Source organism: Anser cygnoides, chromosome 6, assembly GCF_040182565.1.
Source record: "Anser cygnoides isolate HZ-2024a breed goose chromosome 6, Taihu_goose_T2T_genome, whole genome shotgun sequence".
In the NCBI taxonomy this organism is placed as follows: Eukaryota; Metazoa; Chordata; class Aves; order Anseriformes; family Anatidae; genus Anser; species Anser cygnoides.
In genome coordinates, this window is record NC_089878.1 from 10,740,215 (window position 1) to 10,763,223 (window position 23,009).

At 45.2% G+C, this 23,009-nt stretch overlaps 1 protein-coding gene across 3 annotated transcripts in view; it reads left to right on the top strand.

Annotated features, from left to right (window-relative positions):
* The first annotated feature begins 4,729 nt into the window (after positions 1-4,729).
* UBE2F (ubiquitin conjugating enzyme E2 F (putative)) overlaps positions 4,730-23,009 on the top strand; it is a 67,002-nt gene continuing 48,722 nt past the window's right edge. For all 3 annotated transcript variants that reach the window (XM_066999804.1, XM_066999805.1, XM_066999803.1), the window contains exons 1-5: positions 4,730-4,863; positions 6,845-6,978; positions 13,474-13,503; positions 16,191-16,256; positions 22,348-22,415. In XM_066999804.1, the coding sequence (XP_066855905.1) occupies positions 6,861-6,978; positions 13,474-13,503; positions 16,191-16,256; positions 22,348-22,415 (282 nt within the window). In that variant the 5' untranslated portion in view covers positions 4,730-4,863; positions 6,845-6,860. The remainder of the gene's footprint in view (positions 4,864-6,844; positions 6,979-13,473; positions 13,504-16,190; positions 16,257-22,347; positions 22,416-23,009) is intronic.

Consider the following 23,009-nt stretch of genomic DNA (forward strand, 5'->3'; position numbering starts at 1 on the left):
GCGGCGTGTGGAAAAATGCTCTGACATTGCCGTCGTGACCACAATTAAATTAGAGTGATCTGCTCTTCTTCCAAACGGCTCGCAGCGGATGCGAGCTGAAGGGTGCAGGAGGCAAAGCCCTGCACATGGCCAGCACCCCAGGTGCCTCACATCAGGAAAATGCACTTTTTCTTTGCTCTGTGGCCCTGAATTAGCAGCTGCAATAGCATGAGGGACCCATTGCTATAGCTACTGTCGCACAGAATCCTCTCTGATGCTCCAAACCACTTTCAGGGGCGGTGTGAGAGGTCAGCCTCTAATGATTTCATATGAAAGTGCAATGTTCTTGTTTGAGAGACGGAGGGGGAAAAGGCAGCAGGGTTAAACCCAAAGAAGCAAACAAGGTGGAAAACAAAGACTTGGTGAGCACGTTTCCTGCCACGCCAGAGATTTCTGTCCTGCACGCTCCCTGGCTTCCTTCACTCTTTAACCACTGCAGATGGTGTGATGATACCACGTTGCTTTTATCTCCATCCTTAAAATCAGATGCCCTACCTAAAAAGAGACAAATGAGATACATCCTTAACCTGCCTCTCTGTAAAGGCTTAAAAACGCGTGGCCTTTCTATCAAGGTTTAACCTCATCTCTTCTGTGGGCAAAACGTGATTGCAGCTCTCCTGTCTTGCAGAACACTTCTGAGCACAAATGCACCACCAAGCTCCTCAAGTGAGCCCAGTGAGGCTGACAAGGCTGTTAGAAGGGAGAACAGCACGCTGCTAATTTGCAGCATATGCAACACTAATTGCTCAAGGGAGCAGGAGAGGAAGAAGGCCAAATTTCTTAATGGTACGTGGGATGTAATCACATCATTGTCATCATACGTCCCATTGTTTCCCACTATGCCCTCCCTTCTGACTAAGCAAGCGCCCCAAGGTGTTGGAGAAGAGCATGACGTTCCAGTTTTACTTTTCTTTTAGGAAGGTTGTCAGTCTCACACTTTGCCCAGCAATTTTCCACTAGTGAAAGTCCTCGCTCCTCTTTTCTCTTGTTTCTACTTCTTTTCCTTACTTGCTTCTAGTTTTTGTAGAGTTCATTTCGGATCATCTCTACTTTTCTGGTGCTTATTTGCAGTGGGGTCTTCTATGTCACCTTTCAGTAGCTGGAGCGTGTTTGGGTAGAGAGCTGGAGTTTATAAAGTAAGAGCACAGAAAAGCTGTGCTTAGGAAAAAGCCACGAGGGAGTTTTAGGCTAAGGGTTAGTTCTCAGCGTTCCTGGCTTCATATGAGAACTCACAATTGCCCATCAAGGGAGGAACTGATACTTCTAACAAAACGCAGACTTCTCTGCTTCATCCCAGCAGAGAGAAGTACGGGTTAAATAAAAGCTTTAAAAAAGACCAAAAAGGACAAAAGAATCCATAAATATTCTTACATAGTGGGATAGTTTAAATGCAAGACGTTATTTTCATCTCTCTAGCTTCAAGAACAGTGACTGCTGGGCAATGAAAAATGGTTGGGTCATTATCTGAAATCCAATAAAAGCAAACTCTTGGTTTTGTGTGACATACCAGGTGATGTCTGGAACTGCTCAAAATTTTGCTCTGTGGAACATGGAATATTTTCCAGGTTAAAGAAACAGTGATGGGGAAATGAAACATGAAGGTTTTCTTACCGTTATTTTCAACTAGTCATCAGTGTTTTTAGGTAATAAGTGATGCAGAGATATAAATATAGATCTAACATCAGGAAACTGCTTAATAAACTGCAATTATTTCCTTAGGTGCTGAACAATTTGAGACTCTCACCTCTTCAGCAGCTCTCAAAATACCTAGTTTTGATTGCACAAACATGCAAGGTGGTACCCACTGGGAAAGTTTTCACTGGAGCAGTTTGACTGAATCGCCCCCAAATTAGCTTTTGAAAATCAAGGTTCTCTACTTGTTGCAGAAAGTATTTCCCAAGATCCTGGTTTCCTTACTCTTGGGTGACTGAGGGATCAGCTCAGTGATAAAAGGAGGTGAGAAAATGAGGAAAAAAAAAAAACCAGTAAACTGTAAAACACAAAGCAAAAGAAGGAACAAATATGAGATTAGAAAATGTGGCATTTGGAAGTGTTTGCCGTGTATCCCTTGTGATGCCTGTTTTGTTAATATGACATTAATTTCATTTTTAACAGACTACATTTTGTACAGGACCACAATAAGAACAGGAGACTCTTGCTTCCAGTAAACAGCACTGCTGTCTTGCTGCCTGGATTGTCTGCAGAAAACAAGTAACCAGGCCATGGCTTCAGATTAATCTGATTTTCAAAGATTTTTCTTCACGCTGCAGTGAGTTGGAACTGTTAAGTGGTTCCAGAAGGTCACCGAACATCAGATGCTGAGCTCTGCTCATCGCTAATAAGAGGAACTGGTGGAGGATGAAAGGAGATCTGTCACCGTTACAGCCCATGTCAGACAATATTGGCTCGCCTTTAATTAGTCTTTAGAGGAGGCAGCAGTTTGTTGACAGCACCTTTATGAATTGGCTCATAAAAATATTTTATTAATCCCAGCACAGGTCACAGTCACCAGATATTAACTGAACTGCTGTACCGTAGTAAGAGGGAGGACAGCTGTTGATACCTGAAGATAAAATGGAAAGGAGGTTTCTTGGCTTTCCTGAAGGAAGCACATTTTGGATTGACCCTTACAGAGCATCTTGGTTTGGCTGCTAAGATAAGGCATTTTAAGGCTTATAAATAATAACACTTGTGACTCTGGCCTGCTCGCTGAACTTTGAACTTTGGTAGTGGGCAGTCCCTTCCACAAGAGAAACAAGCCAGCAAAAAAGCAGATGATATCTATCAGTATCTTGAGCCTTCAGACTTGTCCTTTTCAGGATGTTGCCATTATGAGGCAAACATTTAAAAGCCAGCAAATGCCAGCGCTGAGGTTGACTTTGCAGCCTCTGTTTGTGCCAGCAAGCGTTATGACAGGATCTGCAATGTAGGACTGGGTCTGCTTCAGAGCATGAAATGGCTCTGGCTTACTGATGCTGAAGGTGCAACAATCCTCAAGCCATCTTCTCATTTCCTGACTGCATTGGAATAGAAATCTGGAAGCAGAATTACACAGAGGCATTTCTAGGCACCCACTGCCAGGCACAGCCAGGGAGGAGGCAGCCTCCTGCATCTCTGCAGCTATCCCATGGGCTCGTTTTGGGTCAGTTTGTGCTTGGATTCACCTGCAATCAGAAAAACAAACTCAGGTGTAGCGTTCCAGATATCTTTTTAGATTATTTTCCCCTTAAAGTTGGCAGTTTTTAAACATCTCTGCTGGTGTGTGTGGAACAGCCACGGAGGCAGGTAGGGAAGGGACTGCCATCTTCATGGTCTCTATCCATTGTCAGCATATATACACACTTTGATGGGATTTTATTCCCTCTTGCCTTCTACCCTGCTGAAGACAGAGAGCAGTGGGCATGTTTTTCTAAGCACTTTCTTCATTTTTCAGCTACAGATTTTTCTGTCTAAAAACAAAAGCATGAGCAGGCTGATAACAAAAGAGTTGTAGAAAAGGCAAGTGCTTTTCAGCCAATTCATCTAGCTTCTCATCTTTTACAAGAAGCTTGTGAAAGGGTTAAGACACTTTAAGGTTTCTGAGTTGTGGCTCTCCACTGGATTGACTAGATTTGACTGAGCTAAATTCTGTTTGTTTGCTTATCTGTTTTTGTTGTTGTTGTATTTTATTTTATTTTATTTTATTTATTTTATTTATTTTATTTTATTTTATTTTATTTTATTTTATTTTATTTTATTTTATTTTATTTTTAAGTAAAGGAGAAGCAGTATTATTCCTGTGATGTTTAGGAAGTCATAAGTATTTTAATAGCAGCCTGCCAATCCTTCCTTGTGTCTGGTGTTCAGGTTTGGGCCCCTCGCTACAGGAAGGACATGGACGTGCTCGAGCGAGTCCAGAGAAGGGCGACCAAGCTGGTGAGGGGTCTGGAGAACAAGTCTTACGAGGAGCGGCTGAGGGAGCTGGGGTTGTTCAACCTGGAGAAGAGGAGGCTCAGGGGAGACCTTATCGCTCTCTCCAGGTACCTTAAAGGAGGCTGTAGAGAGGTGGGGGCTGGTCTATTCTCCCACGTGCCTGGTGACAGGACGAGGGGGAATGGGCGAAAGTTGCGCCAGGGGAGGTTTAGGTTGGATGTTAGGAAGTACTTCTTTACTGAAGGGGTTGTTAGGCATTGGAATGGGCTGCTCAGGGAAGTGGTTGTCACCATCCCTGGAGGTCTTTAAAAGACATTTAGATGTAGCCCTTAGTGATATGGTTTAGTGTAGGACTTGTTAGTGTTAGGTCAGAGGTTGGACTGGGTGATCTTGGAGGTCTCTTCCAACCTAGATGATTCGGTGATTCTGTGGTCTCTAGCTTTGCTTTATCAAACCTTTTAACCTGGAGGCTTCTCTAATTGCTTCATTTTGGTTCCCCTATTCATTGCATGCTAAGGGATGGAAGAATTCTTCAATGTTATGCATGTAGTTAAGTAAAGTAAGTTAAGACCAGATGATCGTGGAGACAATTTTTTTTTCCAACCCTAATGGTTCTGTGACTTTATGACACAACCTCAATTAACACCCCAGCCCCATCCCAACCCCACAAAATGGCGCCGCCCGGCCGGGGGCGCACCGCCCTCGCGCCGCGCCACCTCTCGCGAGAGCTCGGCTGCTGCGGGCGGAGCGGCGGGGGAGGGGGCGGGGCCACCGCGGGGCCCCGCCCACTTCCGGCGCGGCGGGCGGGCGGGCGGCTGCGGGAGGGGGAGGAGCCGCCGCCGCCGCCCCTGCCCCGGGCCGGCCCCGGGGCTGGCCTTGGCCGCGGCAGCCGGGCCCTGACGCCGCGCTCAGGTAGGTGCCGGCCGCCCCCCGCCGCTCCCGGGCCGGACCCGGCCTCGGCAGCCGGACCCGGGCTGGCCCCGGGCGTCCGCGGCCCGCCAGGCCTCGGGGCCGGGCCTTGCGCTGCCGTGTGCCCCCCCCTCCCCCCTTAAACCCCCTTTTCCTTCGTTAGCGCAGCCCTCGGCCTCGGGCGGGGGTCAGCGGGGCGGGCTGTCGCCTTTTCTGCCTTTCTGCGGGGTAACGGGAGGGGAAACAACCCCAAAACACGGGGTCTGCCTCAGCCAGCATGGATATTCAACACGGATTTTGCCTGGTTTTGATCTGTTTCTGGAACCTGGCGCGTGTACCTGTCAGCCCCGCAGAGCCTGACCTTCCTGTGCACAAAATATACGTGTAACGCCTTATTATACCTTATTGCGCCTCATTATAGCCTGTTACACCTTGTCGTGCCCTACCAGGTGCCACACTGCTCCAGGACGCGTCTTCCTTCCGTTCCGACCCTCGTTATTGGCACCTTCTCGTTAATCGCCACCTTCTCCACATCCAGGTGTCGCTTCCGTTCTGGCCTGCCCCCCCCCCCCCCCGGTCCTTTCACCAGCACCCTGGTGTCGGTTTGGTCTTTGCTTTAAATCCCCCAGCTTCCCCAAGGACCTGGAGGAGCAGTGACAAGGTTGGCAGGCTGGGGAGTTTTTTTCTCCTACCTGTTTTGTCCGGGACGGAAACAGATAAGCAAGTGAAACAATCGCTGTTGCAGCCGAGCTGGTAAACTTCAGGGCTGGCTTACAAGAGTGGAAGAAGCATCCAGATACGTAGGGCTGAAGCTGACAGAGAAACCTTCAATCGAGCCTTGTCACTTTTCATTTTGCTCATCTTCTTCTCGGTGGTTTCCTTCACTTGCCCATCTGTGTTATGCCTTGGCTGATTCTGTTTCATGCTACGAAAGCTGATGGTGCATGAGCATCCGCTTCATGTCTTGGTACCTGCTACACCGTACCTGTCTGCTCTTCTATTCCAACCACTTTGTGTAAAGGCTGCTGACTTTTTACGAGTTTTTTGCCTTTATTTTGCTCAATTAACTTGTATGACGAAAGGATAAACATTACTGCAATTTAGTGGTGGTAGGGCCTGAAGGGTATTGGTGTTGTTAGCATTATTTTGGTTTTGGCCACGCTGTTAAGAAGAACAAATTGCCTTCAAGCAGGAGTAGGGGCAGGATGTCTGAAGGCACAGCAGGTGGAACATTTCCATTTGACTTTGGCTTTCTGTCCACCTTTTGTTGCAAGCTACTTATCATCAGAGTTACCTTCTGATAACTGATGTACCAAATATTTCTCTCCATTTCAGCTACCAAATCTCTGGATGTAATTTCCTCTGCCCTGTGAGGAGTGCTGTGTGTTACTGCTGTGCAGTTGCAAAGAAAATCGTGCTCCTTGCAGCCCAGACCCCTTCCCTTCCTTGTGTCCTGCTTGCTGACTCAAGGCTCGCTTCCCAGCGCTGCGGAGTAGTTCCAGGAACCCCCCCCCCCCGCCCCGTTCCTCTCCTCTTGGGCCAGCCAAAAAACGTTGTTGCGAGGGACATGGGTGAGGATGTCACAGCGGGGGGATTCTCTCTGTAATTCTTTGGATTCTCTCCATAATTCTTCAGAAGGGCTGATGTGAAGCTGGGGTGTGCTGTGGAGATGGTGCAGCGAAACGAGATTGTAAACAATGATGAAAGCCTGACCTTTCTCTGGCAAAACTGAACTTCCTCTTGGCCTCACGTACTGCAACTCCCTCAGCATTCATGTCTGAAACAAACCCTCATTCTTCAAACGCTCTACTCCATCCACGTCTCTAAAAGCAGCCATTAACTGCGTACATTTTGGTCTTTCTTTGAGTGCTGAGAATATGATCGTAGTTGCAGAACGTGGGGCTGACTGTAGCCTATTTTTGTATTTTTTTTTCCTTAGTTCTTTGAGTTTTGCTAATCAACTTTGTTCTTATTTCTGTTCTAGACTGAAGGCAGCAGTAATGCTAACTCTGGCAAGCAAGCTGAAGCGGGATGATGGTGTCAGAGGACCCCGTACATCCAGTCCAGCTTCTGACTCGACTCGGAGGGTGTCTGTTCGAGACAAATTGCTTGTTAAAGGTGAAGGGAACTTACACTGAGATGTTGTGGGTTTACAGCTTACAGGTCTCCAACACTGGGGTAAAATGATTTTCTGAAGTATTTTTAAAGCTGTTAGCGACTTGTTTCATGATTTCGAGTGCGGGGTATGTATGGGCATACATCAAACCTCCAACAGCACCCTGGCTGCAGGACAGTGATTTTCTTTGGGTAATGCACAGCATAAAAAGCTTTCCCCTTACTCTGTTGAAAAATTAATCCATCATTGGGAACTGTACAGTGTCAAATTATTATGATAAAATGTCGGCCGATAAGTGTTATTAGATATATAGGAGGAGTGTATCAGATTTTACTTGACAGGAAGGTATTTTTTGAGGAAAAACCATAACAACTGTCTGTGAGAGGAAAATAAATCATTAAACTAGCACCAGTGTTCTGGTAGTCGTTAATGGTATAATAAGATAAAGTCAATAAACTTTAAAAAGTATTTAAAAAAAAAAAACCTACACAGAAAGATTTTTCTTAGGCCTGGAGTCTGGAAGTTGGGTAAGAATTAGAGAATGGAGAAAAAACAGCTACTTTTTGTAGAACCAGGTTGTTTCTGTAGGTTGTTTCTGTAGGTTGTTTCTGTAGGTTGTTTCTGTAGGTTGTTTCTGTAGGTTGTTTCTGTAGGTTGTTTCTGTAGGTTGTTTCTGTAGGTTGTTTCTGTAGGTTGTTTCTGTAGGTTGTTTCTGTAGGTTGTTTCTGTAGGTTGTTTCTGTAGGTTGTTTCTGTAGGTTGTTTCTGTAGGTTGTTTCTGTAGGTTGTTTCTGTAGGTTGTTTCTGTAGGTTGTTTCTGTAGTTGTTTCTGTAGGTTGTTTCTGTAGGTTGTTTCTGTAGGTTGTTTCTGTAGGTTGTTTCTGTAGGTTGTTTCTGTAGGTTGTTTCTGTAGGTTGTTTCTGTAGGTTGTTTCTGTAGGTTGTTTCTGTAGGTTGTTTCTGTAGGTTGTTTCTGTAGGTTGTTTCTGTAGGTTGTTTCTGTAGGTTGTTTCTGTAGGTTGTTTCTGTAGGTTGTTTCTGTAGGTTGTTTCTGTTTGTAGCTGTCTCTGCATTGGGGTAAAAAGAACTTGTTTGGCTGGCAGTTGTGGGTAAATGAGGTAGTTGTGAGACTGAATTATGCTCTTTGTAGTAAAATTGAGGACAGCTCTTCAGTTTTGCCGAAGTACAGATAATCTTATGTTTAACAACCTGGTGCTGGCTCTTTGCAATTGCTGTGGACCTAACTGCTCACTAGTGAATGTATTGCTGTCACGGTGACTCAGAGCGGTCTATTGAGACGTTCACGTTTCCTGGTCTTGTTTCAGATCGACTTGAGATCATCACTGATGTATTTGCTTGAACGCTGTCGCTGAGCTGCAGCGTTACTTAAGGCTTTTTGTGGCGAGGGTAGGTTCTGTTGGATAACTGTATGCTGGAGCAGGCTTTCACTGCAACTCTGCTTCCTCAGAGCACTGGAAGCTGCATCAAGTAGACTGTAGGAACAGGATGTCCAAATTTTCTCTCTCTGCATTGCTGCGAGGACAAGGAGTTTCAATTCACTTTAAATTCTGATGTAACTCCTGTGAAAAGTTTGCTTTAGACTTCCAGTTTGGTGTCGTATCTGGACCAGCGCGGTTCCTTTCACAATTGTGTGGTATGGAACTGAAATAGCCTGTTGTAAGCACAACTTCAGGTGGCTGTGATAGATTTGCAAGGAAGTTGGTGGGAGCCTGGAAGAGTAGTGGTAAGGAGAGGCTGTTGGTGAGGTTTGGGTGGGCTGCAGGTATCAGATGTCAGTTCCAGAAAGGGTGAAAGGCCAAGCTCTGTCTCCTGGCAGCTGTGAATTAAAAACCAGTCTCTCCTATGAAAAGGAAAAGCAATTCTGGTGGAAGGCGAGATGAGAAAAGAAAAGGCCCCGGGTGTGCTGTCCTTGTTTGCCCCAGCTTTTGTGCTGAGCTTAGCATCGGCGCGAAACCTCTGACCTGGAAGAACAAGGGGCTGTGGTCAGGGGCACTGGAAAGCTGAGCGATTGCTGTGCTTTTTCCACAGCATTCCTGGATCCTTTTTGGCCTCACGTTGGGCCATAGCTTCTGAGTCAACACGAGAGCAGCAGGCACCAGGTCTGCACGGCACTCACGCAGCAGTTCACACGCGGTGGGCTGTCTTGGAAGCTTAGCTGAGGGTGATTTTGGCGCAGCACCCTAAATCCCGCCTCGCTCCGGGAGCTGGCAGCGTGGACTTAGGTCTGATAGCTGCCTTCTTGATAACAATGACCTGTGGAGAGATGCTTTCCTCTTCCTAGTCCGTGGAAAGCTGGCAAGTGTCTCATCAGCCCTGCAGGCAGGTGTCTAGGCCAGCTTTACTAGGGATATCACCCAGACACAGCCAGGACCTTTTATCTGGAGGTAAGGACAGCCTTGTTTGTGCTGACAGCACGGTCTGGGAAAGCGTTGCAGGATCCCTTTGAAGGATGCATTTGTCACGCTGATAACCCTGCGGTGCTCGATGTGTCGTGTACACGAGCTGGTAAACAGATCGGTGGCATTTGGAGTAGGCCTTAGATGGCCTTGACCTCAACTGCTGATAAATGTAGGCAGTGCTTTCACACTTAAAAACTAAGTGTGGCCAACTGCACGTGCCTGTTAACTGATACAGCCTTAGAACAGGGAAAAAGGGATAACGTGGGTATGATTGCATGCTGTGATAGAGGAGGAAAACTAGAAATATTTTTACTGAAAGTGGAAGTACGTGAGCTATCAGCTGAATTTTACCAAGTGCTGTCCTCGATTTGGTGCTGGATGCAAGTGAAACAGACTTTTAATCCCAATTCTGTGAAAAAGTTGCTCCTGAAATGCTGGTGCCCTTTGTTATTTGTTACAAGCTGTCCCTTTGAGTGCTTACCTGTCCTGTAAGGTTACTTATTCAAGTATCGACAGTGGCTCAGCGTGCTGTGGTGTTGGGTTATGCCATGGGCATGGTCCAGAAGGAAAATCTCTGTCCCTGAAGTTTTGTGAAGGGAAGTAGTTCTGAGATAGCCGGATCTTCCCTTGCAGCTGCTTTTTCCCTGGGGTGATAAAGTCGTGGTTTGGAAGCAGGCTGTCCTCCGCTGGTCAGCCCTGCAAATAGCAGAGCACGTTTGGGAGGTTAGTGGGGCATGTGCCTCTGTGGTGGGGAACACCACAAATGCTGGCCTTGAAAGGCAGAACGTTCAGAAAGGAGCTGCAGACAAGCCCAGGTATTATGTGAGTTTAATATTATCTAATCAACACGGCTACTAAATTGAATCAAAAACAAAGGGCATGCCAGCATGTCAGCAGCAGCCTCGTGCGTGCTTACTGATCACAAAGGCTGTCACTCGAACTACTTTTTTTTGTTGCTTTGCATCTAAACAGCATCTGGTTTTATATCACCGCTGCTGCTTAGTTTGATTGCAAGTGACAGCTTGAGCTAACTTAATTTCTAAGAAAGCGAGTTAGCGTGGTTTATTCCTTGGTCTTCAGCACGCCTGGGTTTGCAACTAGATTTAGGCAACCTGAAAATGTCAGGTGTGTTAAGTGTGTGAGCCTGAAAGAAACCAAGTGGGAAACTGGTCTTAAAAAATAAGGTAGATGTGCACTGTAAATAAAAATTAGGAGAATCCATAAATTGGCTTTTTTCAAACCTTCAGGTACAGTGCTATCCCTTGTCACTATAGTAGGCGGGGAAAATAGAGAGGTGAGAATAAAATTGTACTTTTGAGAATTAAAACAAAAAAAACGCTTCATTAACACCCCTGAGGTTACGGGAGGAGTTGTTTAGAAAATTCTGCTTTAACTTCTGCACGTTGTGTGACTTACTCACAAAAGTATTTCCTTTTCAATGATGCTTTTATGTCCCCCAGAGAGACATCCCTTATTTTGGGAGAAAACAACGGAAAACTCCTTGATAAATGAGCGACGTATTTCTTGAAGGGGAAGCCACCAGGTCACAATAAAATGCTTGCAGTGTACCTGTGATGGGTACTGTAGAACCAAAAAGGCACGAGAAGGGTTCAAGTTAATTTGAGGAGGGAGAGAGAAGGAAAAAGAACCATTCACTTTGAATTATTTCCTCTAGGGCTTCACTGACAAGGGGAAGCCTGGGGCAGTGTATCCCTTCACTTTTACACCTCTGGTTTTCAGTGCACATGAAGCGATGTCTTGCAGAGAGGGTTCTAACCCCAGCGGCTCATTGTAGTTACAGGTGTCAGGCTGGCGAGTTCAATAACAGAATACATAGAAGCTAAACGTGGGATTTGGTAGTGGCTTGTTTTAGAACAAACATCTGGAATGAAATGGAGAAGAAAGAGTAAGAAGAAATCTTACTTCATCGAGAACCTGTTGGCGTCAGGCAGGTGGTTTGACTTCTCACCCTGATCCGTACCGCTGCACAGGTCAGAGGAGCTAGGCATGGAAAGCTGTAAGACGGGTGAGAATTAGGGGACAAACAGCATTTTCCTACTAGGAGCAATGCTTAGGGAATCGAGTTTTTGTTAGAGCTCCAAGGTATTTATCTTCTTCTCTAGCAGCCTTAAAGATGTGCGCTAAACGGGAGAGGGGAGCTGGGGACAAAACCAGGAGAAATAAGTGCTGTTGTGGATGAGAAGGCTAACTTCAGTCGAGGAAGCAACACTCGGTGCACTTAAAGTGCGGCGGGAAGCATATGTTTGAGTCGTGGCGGGGCGAGTAAACAAAGCACTGTGTATTTGTCCCCAAGCGGAGCTGGGGACGGGGAGCAGAGCAACTCAACGACAGTTTGTGCCTTACTGGATATAACCTGCACGTGGGTCTGTCGTAAAGCATATGCCTGCACACATGTCAGTGTGTGTTCCTATTTCTGGCCCGAGAATTGCCGTGGCTAGGGAGAATTATTGTTTGTGAAATCGTTTATAAATAGCTCCGGCTGCTTGTGCTGAGCTTTCTCCCGTTCTGCAAAGTTCCTCAAGCTGTTTCGGGGACATCAGCGGTGTGCAGTCAGCTCTTCCATAGCCTGTGGTGGGCTGGAGTTCAGCCCCTGCCTTTTTAGCCTTTTAGCCTTTTGGTGTAGCCTCTGGAGCTGTTAAACCATTCCACGTTGGCGTTAGAGGGGTGTACACAGGAAACCCTTCAGTTCTTCAGTGTCCGAGCTGCAACCTGTCTGTGCCGGGGAGGAAAGACGGTGGGGAGACAGTGAGTTACTGCTTCCAGCAAGTGCACGCAGGGCACTGCAAATACATGTTCCTTGGGCTACTGCAGTGGTTGGTCACCGTCAGTGCTGGTAGGTTGTTTCAGATTGCCCCAAATGTTCAGCGTTCTTCCATCCTGCTCTCCTGTACGCAGATGTTGTGGGCAGTACATGAATTGTGGGCCTTTTGTCCTTTTTTTTCAGTGGAGACTGGGATTTTAAAGAATGCAATGGTGATTTTTTTGATGTAGAAGCGTGAAACACAAGTCAAATAAGCATCGTGCTTGCTGCAGTGTCCAGCCAGGTTTGGGAAGCACAGATACAAGAAGAGTGCTGGGGAGTTAGTGAGCTGTTAATTGTTTTGAGATCAGTTTGGATTCTGTGCCAAAAAAAACCACCTCCCCATATCTTAATCTTAATTATAATTTTCTTTAGATGTACATTTTCAGGAGTTGGTGTTCAGATCTCGTACACGTTGTTAGCCCAAATTAATAGTTGGTGTCTGTGCAGGCTAGAAAGTGAAGTGAGAAATCAAGCCGGGAAAAGAAAACGTACAGGAAATGCAGATGTACACTTGATTAGGTTTCCTAGAACTTGAAAAGTAAAAGGGTGAGGTAGCTTCCTGCATCTTAATCATAATTCTGTAAAATGTACAAGCAGTTGAAAGTTAGACTTCGGTGTAAAGTAAAGAAGAGGGAAGAAGCAGCAGGTCTTCCAAAGAGGGCAGCATGGAGAGAGAGGGGTTTAGGAATAAAGGCTGTGGCACCCTGCTTGGAGGCGTCCCCCAAAAGGTGATGTGTCGCCCGAGGCAGTCTGTAGCTGTCGGTGGTGCAGGACGTGAGCAGGTTTTTTCCAGGGAGATGCTGCTCCAGCAGGCTGTGCCCCTCCTGTGCTCGTTTCCATCATCGGGCTGGCACCCTGCTTCTCGAGGTGTGTCTGCCCCTGTGGCTTGCAGCCTGCAGGGTTTGGGCTTTTGGTATTTCCGTGCCTTACGTAGACAAGCTGGGAGGCTTGGACGATGCCAGCTTTTGAAATGCCAGTGCTCTGTGCAGCAGATGCCTGGCGCTCTGCTCTTGGCGCAGCTGGACCCTCTCATCGCACCAGGGTGCGCTTGCTTCCTCTGTGGGGCAGAGGAGCAGTTTTAGTAATAAATTGCGTGGCTTAAAGAGAAATTTCAAGGTAATTCTCCAGCGAGGCTTAATTATATTTTAAGTGAAATTTGATTTACAGCGTGGTTTAAATTAGATCTGCCAATTTGGGCTTCGAGTATGGTTTTATGCTTGCATAAATAACAGTATGTTTTTTTTTCTTTCAACAGAGGTTGCAGAACTTGAAGCTAATTTACCTTGTAAGTACAGCATTTAATGGCACGTGTTTTAAGGGCAAAAGGACCGTTGATCTGATTGTTTTGACTGAAGTCTGAGCGCTAATGATGTATTCATTAACTGGAGGGCAAGCTGTGCAAAACTCTGCAGCCCAGGTTATCTTTGTTGGAGTCGTGGACCCTTGCTGGTGTCCTTTGGAAGGGGATCCTATTGATCGTCTGGTTACGTTACAGAACCTGACTGCTGGGGGAGTGGGAGCTTCCTTGTCACGAAACCCACAAAGTTACCTGGAGCTGAAGAGTACACTCGCTGCTGTTTCTCCTCTCTTCATTTAAAAAACTCTAAATGCTGATTTAGAGGCCGAGCAAATAGGTAACTTCTCAGGAAATGTGCTGTCAGCCTGCTGCTTTTTTGTTTATTATAGTATTTATTATGCACGCTCTAACCTGGTGTGCTATTTAAGTGGACATAATAATGAAAAATAATGACCAAAATTAACAAGATTCCTAAAAAAGGAGCTTGGGAGCTAACAACTTACCAGGCTTGGGGGCACTTTGAGGGCACATCACTGGCTCTATGCAACTTCCCCTGGCGCGTGCTCTTATTTCAGAGGAGTCCAGGATGCTTCCCCTGCAGAGAGCGAGGTGTGAGCTGCTTGCTGCAGCCTGCGAGCTCACGTGCAGGGTGCTGCCGTGCCGTGCAGTCACGCTGTCCTGCCCATATGCTTATCTTCCAAAGAAAAGCAGTGAATGTGCCCTCTGATTACGCTGGCAGGTAACCCGTGATGTTTCCAGTCTTCTCCATCGGAGAAAAGCTTTGGCTGTTTTTTTTCCCCTCCAGGTTAGACCTCTGAGTGCTGCTTCTGCTGAGCCTCTTCTATTTGCATGCCTTTAAATCAGCTGTCAGGTCTCAAAAATCAGACTTCTCAGTGTGCAGACTGCCTGATGGGAGAAATTGAGGGGGGAAAAACACAGACGAGAAGCAGCAAAAAGGGATGGCGTGAAGGAGCATTATTTATCTCTTCCTTTCTGTCTGCTCTTCTTTCTTTGAGGCAATTACAGACATCTCACACAGTAGTTTTAGCTTTTAACGTATTGCTTAGACTCCTCTATGTGATAATAAACTGTTGAAAAATGTGTATTGGGGTTTGTAGCTATTACACTGAATGCATTACTAGGGTTTGCATAAGCTTCTACTTATTTCTGCAGGCAAATAGGATCTGTAGCTTAGCTGCTATTTATTTTCTTGACTAAGGAAAATAAGACAGCCAGCTTGATAGATTCAGAAGCTAACGGCTGCATAATATGGGTAATAATGTATCCATGGATATACCTGTCTTCTGCCAGCTTGACATCTTGTCTGTGCCATAATCCCAAAAGGCCAGCTCTGTGCATGAGAGGCAACTACTTTGTGCCATCAAAAGCAAACAAAGGGCTGTTATGCTCCGAATTTGCATCTGTTGAACTGAAACTACTGACTAGTTTCCTAACAGCCCCCACACAACCTCGCAGATGGATGTTTTCGCTTCTTTTTTCACTTGTTCTTCATTCTCATTATTGTCCTTAAATTCCTCTAGTCTGAGAGTAAGAACACAGGGTTTGTTCTGAACCTTCGGAACTTTTGCTCTCAATGCGTGTTCTTGCTGATAACATAAAAAAGCACAAATATGCAGTAGTTGTACACACACATTTTGAGGCAGTCTTGGATGCTGCATATGCCTGCAGTATCTGTTTGATTTCCAGTCACCTGCTAACTTTTGAACAGTGCAGTAGCTGCAGTCGCTCTGGAATCATGCTGTCTGGAGCGGTCAGGTCATCAAATTCAAACAGTTCCTGGCTGATTGCGAAGCCTTGGTAGGAAGAAATGTTGTCTCATGAATTAAAATGTGCACATTGCCAATGCAGTGTTAGTTTGCTAATTAAGTCCTTTTTAACAGAACATTTCATTAATGAAATTCATTATAAAAAGCACTAATGAAATGTAGACTCTTCCCCCCCCCCCCCCCCCCTTTTTTTTTATTTTGGTGCAAAACCCTGAAAAACTAATTTACTTTCGAAGAGCTAATTTTTGAAGGGATAGGGCAAGGATCTGACTGCCTGTTAGGAATCTGAACCTTGCCTTGGGTGTAGTAAAGTAGGCTGATAGTGGCCCCCAGCTGGGGTGAGGAACAACTTTGTTCTATGTGTCGTCTGACTTGGGATGGAGCTGTCAGGAAAGCTTGTATCTCAGCACACCTCGTAGTATAAATAAAAACTAGTAGGAGCACCATAAATAAAAATAAATATAAATACTTTGCTAGCATGGGGCTGTGGTTGCAAGACCTCTTGGGAACTGCAGTGTATTATCTATCAAATGTTAAGATGTACAGGTTACTGCTAAAGAATTGTAAGGAAGAAATGCTGCTTCTGTATGCTGACTTCTAGCATCTGGGCAGAAGATAATTCTTTTGGTGTTTTCAAGTCCATGAGACAACGTGGTTTACTGAAAGGAAATAAACTCCCTAACAGCTCAGAGAAGTGAGGTTCAAGTACTGCAGGTGAGCTCCAACTGTACGGAGGAGAGGCACTTGAAGAAAAAGTGGAGGAAATCAGGTGACTGGAATGCAGGGATTAATCAGGGTGTGAATTTGGAGGATGTGAAAGATGATATATTTGTTTTCCCACCAATGGAGATACGCTTGTCTGATGCAAATTGCTCTTTTGCTTCACAGGTACATGTAAAGTGAATTTTCCTGACCCAAACAAGCTTCATTACTTTCAGCTAACTGTAATCCCAGGTAATTTTCTTAAAAAAAAAAAAAAAAAAAAAAAGTTGCTTTTGTTTCTGTGTGTGTTGGTGGTTAGGGAACATAACGCAAAGACTGCTTAAAAAATACAATAAACTTTCTAATTAAGGAAAGACTGGCTGTAATGCAGTGATTATTTTATAGGGGCAATGGAAAAATTGGGCTGGATTTTGAGTACTAGTTGGTAATAAAAATGCCATTAAAATCAGGCAGGTTCAGTAAGTATTCAGGCCTTAGTTGCTAATTTTGATCAAAACCATTTTTTTTTTCTGAGCCAATTTCAAGTCATTTTATTAGCTGAGGAAAAAATGTGGGCTATTTCTAGAGAAATGAATGTTTTACAGCCCTGTTATGTTGCAGATTTATTATTTTCTACGGATTACTTAGTTCTGTAGAGCTGAAAAGGTAGATCACAGGTGTAGCACTTCAGGAAAACTTCAAATCAATGCGTGTCTGAAGATGCATAACAATTAGGAGTCTCTTCATGTTTGAATGTCCGAGTATGTGGAAATTAGGTCTTTTAATATGACTTAAGGATGCTGCAGAGCTTCTGCAGGCAGGTTGTTCAATAAAACAAAGCCTCAGAACTACCTTTTCAGAATTCATCACTTCCAGGTGAGTTTCTTAATAGCAATCAGAATTTATGGAGTTAGCTCATGGCTGTTTGAGAGTAGAAAGCTGTGCTTGTGTTCTGTGGGTGAATTTGCATGGGATTTGCATCTCTCTAAACTTCAGGAACACTTTTTGTCTGTTACCTTTGAGACTCCACAACAATTCAAATGAGAACGCGGATACGTGCTGTACATGGCACACGTGAGTTAGGTGTGCGGGGATCAGTGTCTCCTTGCCAGCTAATTCTGGTAGATTTTTCTGTAGTTGTTTATTGACAACAGAACTTGTGTGCAGTATGGTGGTCGTTGTGATGTCCTACCTTCTGCAATTAATGGTTTACGTTTAGTAGAGTTATAGGAATAGTTTTGGTAATCAGTATCTTGGTATTGAATAAACACTAGATGTCACTGTTGCTTCTTATTACCCCAAATCAACGAGCACTTCCTTGGCAGTAGGAATCCTGGGTTATCTTTTAACATATTAATTCATGTGACCCCTTTTGGGGATGGAAAAATGAGTAAGACTGCCCTAGTCTGTATAATGAAAAATAAATGCAGGTGCTATTGTCAAACTTGTAACCCCTCGCTGTATGTAGGAGGTGTATTCACGCTTAGTCGGTGAGTGTTAGTCTGTTTGCACCAAGTCATTGTCCTTCCGTTTGTGAATACTTCCTTGCTATGTTTTGGAAATGAGCTGAATTCATGAATTCATCAGAGCACAAGTCAGGGATGTCTTGAATATGAAGCAATGATGGCTTCTTCGTACCAATGTTAAGGTGTCTAAATACATAATCATTTTATTTGTTTGTTAACTGCTGTGCAGCAAGATGTTGCAGTCGGGAGGCAGCCCTGGAGTGCAATGCATGGGTTCTGTGCTAGCTTCATTGCTGAAATGATCCCAGGAATGAGATGATCTTAATTAACATTTTGTTGCTCTAAATATAGCTGCACAGCTGAAGTCTCTGCAGTTGTAGCCTGAGCGAAGTAAACATCTATTTTCAGGTACAGAATCTTGTGATCGGCTGCAACTTAGCACAGCCCTGTCAATGCAGAGCACGACACGTACAAGAAAATCTTTGTAGCTTTCTAATTACCTTTATTATAGAGAAGGTTTTTTTGTTTTTGTTTTTTTTTTCTTTAGAGAATGCTAACTCTGTTTTCTCTGGGTTAGCAGAGGAGCTGCTAAGTGGTTTTCCTGGAATTTTTCTGGCTCAAGAGGGAAAAAAAACCCTTGTCTGGAGGCAATTATTTTTGTAGTGTCTAAACAGTGTTGCATGAATCTTGACAGTTAGAAGGCAGAGCCAGTTCTCCTCCTCCCACCTGCAAGTGTCTCTGGCGTTGCACTGCCGAATTACTTACAGGAATCCTGCTCACACACATGGTTCTGAAGGGAGCGCTTCGCAAATATCTCTGTGGCTTTCCAGTTGCAGAACGAGAGCTGGGCTCAGCGCAGCTGCTGGTGCCAGGGAGTATCTGATGCTTTCTCGCAGTTTTCGCTGCTCAGGGCTGCGTAGGAAGCATGTGGCAGCCAGGTTTGGTAGTCTGCACAGTGAACTGGTGCTTGCTGGCTCACACCTTTGGGTTCTGAGTTTGCTTATCTGCAGTTAGAAGCTGCATCCTTCCACGAAAAACCTGGTGAAGGTGTGCTGATTGTTTTAAATTCATGTTTTACGTTTACATTTCTTGTTCTGATCAACGTTAAAGCCTGAATTCTGTAACTGCACTTCATAGGGAATCCTACCCCAAGACAGTTTCCCAAAGTTACCATGCAGATACCAGTTGAACGTGTTTAACCTTGGAAGTGCCTTCTGCAGTCTGGCCTTATTTTACTGACAGTGTTGCTGGGCGCTTTGTTTTATGCAGTCATTTGGAATGTGGCTGGTCGTGAACGGACAATAAAAGAAGCTTCTTTGGGTTTGAATAAGCAAATAACATCAAGCAGAAATACTTCAGCTCCTTTGTTCTCCACGTCCCACAATAACCTTTCTTAGTATTTAATGTCACAAAATCATTCTGGTGGCTGAGTTTCAAATGAAAATTGGCTTTCAGAAAATTTTGACAAAGATGACTGTTAATTTCACGTAAAAAGTGTTACTTTAACTTGTACTCAAGAAATTTCGTTTCCTTTATGGTACGGCTCTTTGCAGTGCACGATGAGGGGAGGTATAGCAGAGAAAATGGCTAAAAAATAGATTTTATTGCCATAGCGTGTGCAAACTGCGTGTTCCTGAGGCAGGTTCTGCTGCCTTTTGCTGCTGTCTGAAGCACTTGTTCTCTCCCTCGTGTCATCGAAGCAATTGTTCCGCCATTGGAAAAAATGCCCTTATGGCACCATTTGCCTCCACTCTTATTTCTGCACCGGTACCTTATTGGATCAAAAGCCAGACGAAATAAGGAGATGGCTGCCTAGAACCCAGGTGGTCCTGCTCCGCTTGGAGCCCCAAACTGGCAGCTGAGACGTGGTAATGACCTGGCAGGGGAAGGTGAGCTTGGGTAGCTTGTACATGAAGAAAACCGGAGGAAGGTATAGAGTTAACGGGATCTCCCAGACGGTTGGGTAGGTTAGGGTTAGCGTGCTTATTTGAGTCGCATTCTTCAGGGAATTACTACAGAGTCTGTTTTCTGTTTTGCATGCCGCAAAATGACAAACGTCAGTGAGCATGGCTGAGCAATCAGCAGTGCTCATTCAAGGAGCTACTGTCAAAAGCACATCCTTTGTGGCCTGCCCTAATTATCTTGCGTTTTCTTTTAAAGCAGCAAAATAACTTAGTATCTTCACAGCACTTTTAAGCATCAAACCACCTCGCAAACACAAACGAAGATCGGAGTCAGGCTGTTAGTAATGAAACTCAAGACTGAAGTGGGAGGAATGTTAATGCATCTTGAAGGCAGAAATTTAAGCAGCAGGAGAAAATCAGGAGCTCAGACTTGTTCCCTTTTTAGAAAAGTCTCATAAGTGGGCAAGTTATGAGCTAAAGCTATTTTAATTGACCATTTTACTTACAGGGCTTTTCTTGCTGTTAACTTTGCCAAAACTTCATTTTTTTCGCAGCACAGTTATGTGGCTGAAAAATCAAGGGTTTATGAGTCTGTAGGGACGCAGGGAAGGAACAACCACGTGGGAGAACCTCCGTACCCTACCTGAGATGCCAGAAGGCAACTCCATGATGAAGAGTTAGCTTCTCAGTGCATTGCAAGATCTCTGGCTGGGCAGAGGTGCAAGATTTTGCTGTGAATTTGAGCTTTTGGTAATGAGCAGCGTGTTTAGTGAAAAGATCTACAAACATACAGGAAGAATCGTTTCAATAAAAAAAAGAAGATAGGGAAGGAATGTTTTGCCCTTCAAACAGGAGAGGTGCTCCAGCCCTCTGATCATCTTCTTGGCCCTCCTCTGGACCTGCTCTAACAGATCCCATCCTTCTTCTGCTGGGGGCCCCAGACAAGAGCTACCCTGGGCTGTGTCTGCCTCGTGGGATACAGCAGAGAAAGGGAAGAACCACCCTTCAGCTTTTTTTTGTCCTCTCCTTGCGCATCTTTTGAGCAATCTCAACAGCAATCTTGCTGCCTGTGCTTTTAGGTGAGGACGCGCATTAATTAATGCTACTGCGCAGGGAGGCTGCGGGCCTGGTGTTTTCGGTGTGCGGGGACGTGGAGCATGGCTTTTCTCTTGCTGTTGGGCTGGCAGCAATCTGACAGCCTTCTGGCAAGCTCTCCTCCCCTGGAGCCGTTTTTGAATGTTTCTTTTGGACAATTGGATTACAGCGAAGATTGATTAAATCTGAGGGTTGCTCTGACATAAGGCACATGCAGCTACATCCATCAGCAGGCATCTATTTCACATTAGCAGGGGTGGAGCACGAAGGGCTGCTGTGCGCTACGCTCTGAGGCCAGAAAATCCAGGAACTATTGAAACGAAGCCAGTGGAAATAACTTCCCACTGCTGGGCTTTGCGAGCAGCCTTCCCAGAGTTGCTGCTTCTTTTACCTTGCAGCAGCCTTCTCCCCGTGCATTCGCACGTGGGTGTTGTGTGTGACGGCTTAAGCTGGGAAGTGATAGCCTGATAAATGCCTACGGGCCAAAGGGCAGCCAGGAGGCTGGTGGGAGGCTTCGAGGTACGTGGTTTGAGCTGTAACAAGCGCTGAATTCCCGTCTGGTGTTGGTTGTGCTATTATGCTCACCGAAAGAGCGATTTGATTCTTCCCACTAGGGTTTTACGAGGAATGGCATCGTGTAGGTTCCTGCATCCTGGTTAAAAGGCTGGTACACGGTGCTAGCTGGTGGATAAAGTGCATCAGCTGCGTCCTACAGGGTAACTCGGTGGTGGCTGGGCTGTTTGAACTCCAAGCAGAATGTTATTCCACTTCCATAACCATTCTTTCTTGCAACAGCATCTTGCCTCAAGTGTTTGGTAGTTTTGGAGCACTTTCATTGAAAGGATATTGGTATAACTCGCCGTTTATATATGTGGTTCTTTAGAAATGGCTTGCTTTACTCTTTTTTTTAATCTCTAGTACATGTGGAAACAAAAGATAAATGCTTTGACTTGCCCTTTTTTCCGTAAAAAATCAGTGCATGTGCAGTTACTTGCTGGTAACGCGTTAGCAGCGTGCCTGAGAGGTCTGGTTAATAAATCAAACACTTCACAATTGAATTGGAGTGGAAATGGAGGATGTATTTGAAAAAACTGTGTTCTGGGCAGGCTATTAAAGTGAGATTTGCAACAGCTACGGCTTGCAGCTCCGTGCAGGTGGATGTGGGTGAGGAGCTCAGGTCCTCAGGAGCTGCAGGCTGACTGATACCTACTGTATTATCTCTAGTTACACCTAACTAGATATCTCCAGAATTCATATTTTACAATCTAGCAGTTCTAATAACTCAGCATCGAGTCTGAGGTTGGCAGAGGCAGGCAGATTTCCCTAACTGATACATCGTCAGAGGATAATTGTCAGCTGGAAGACCTGACTTGCCTTTTCATTGTAGCACGCTGCGAAGCGTGCTCTCGCACACCGTTATTTCTATTAGGGTAAGTAATTGCCAGCTCACGGCTGAGGATGAAGGGGTTGAGCAGGATTTAGCATGCATTGGCAAGCATCGTGTGTAAGCAGCTCCTCCTGAGAGCTGGATTTGGGGTGCCACAAGCCCTGTGGCCATCGTATGGCACAATTTTGTAGAGACAAACATGAGAAGTTCAAAGGTTAGTCTAGCTTGGTGTCACCTGGTACCGTGATCACACAGGTCTGGGACTGATGACTCTTCTGATTTAATAATTTCTACTGTACAGGTTTTGGGGAGGGTGGAAAACACCATGTTCACACTCTTTGGAGTAGCAGGCAGCTAGCATTTTGGTATTTTTAAAAAAATTTTTGGTGATAAACTAATGCTGTTTCTTGAATCTTTGTTATGACATGATGTGTATTACATGGCATCCTTTATTTTCTTAGGTAATCATTTTAATGTTTGTTTTTTTCTAGATGAGGGCTATTACCAAGGTGGAAAGTTTCAATTTGAAATTGAAGTTCCTGATGCCTACAATATGGTGGTGAGTATCTGTCATTAATCCAGTAGTCGTTAATTTCCTTTCCTACCTAATAGGATTTGAGAGGGAAGTTGGCAGTGAGATTAAGAAAGGGTCTTGTGCCTGTTGCTAGATATTGTAGAGATGTAGAAGAATCTTGGATGTCTGGAACGTTTGCAGGTCACCTAAGTCCTGCTTCGAGCTGGGGTAGCATTAAAATCGGATCTGGTTGCTCAAAGCCTTGGCCAGGTGGGGTTTGAAAATCTGAGGATGGGGATTGCACAGCCTCTCTGCGCCTCTCTTCCTGTGTTTGATTACCCTTGTGATTTTTTTTTTCTTAGGTCAGAATTTCCCTTGTTGCAGCTTGTCTGTCACCTCTTCCTTTATCCCCGTGCACCTCTAAGAAGAATCTGAGCCCTGTAGACTGTACCTTTAGGGAGGTGCAGACAGCAGTAAGGTCTTTTTGCCTTCCCTTCTCCAGGCTGAACAAACCCGGGTCCCTCAGCCTCTCCTCATGCTCCGTGCACTGCAGCCTCTGATTAATGTGGCTGGGTGCTGGGCTTGCTCTGGTTTGTCCACAGGTACGGTGGCAAGTGGCCTCCTTTTGTGCCCTCTGCC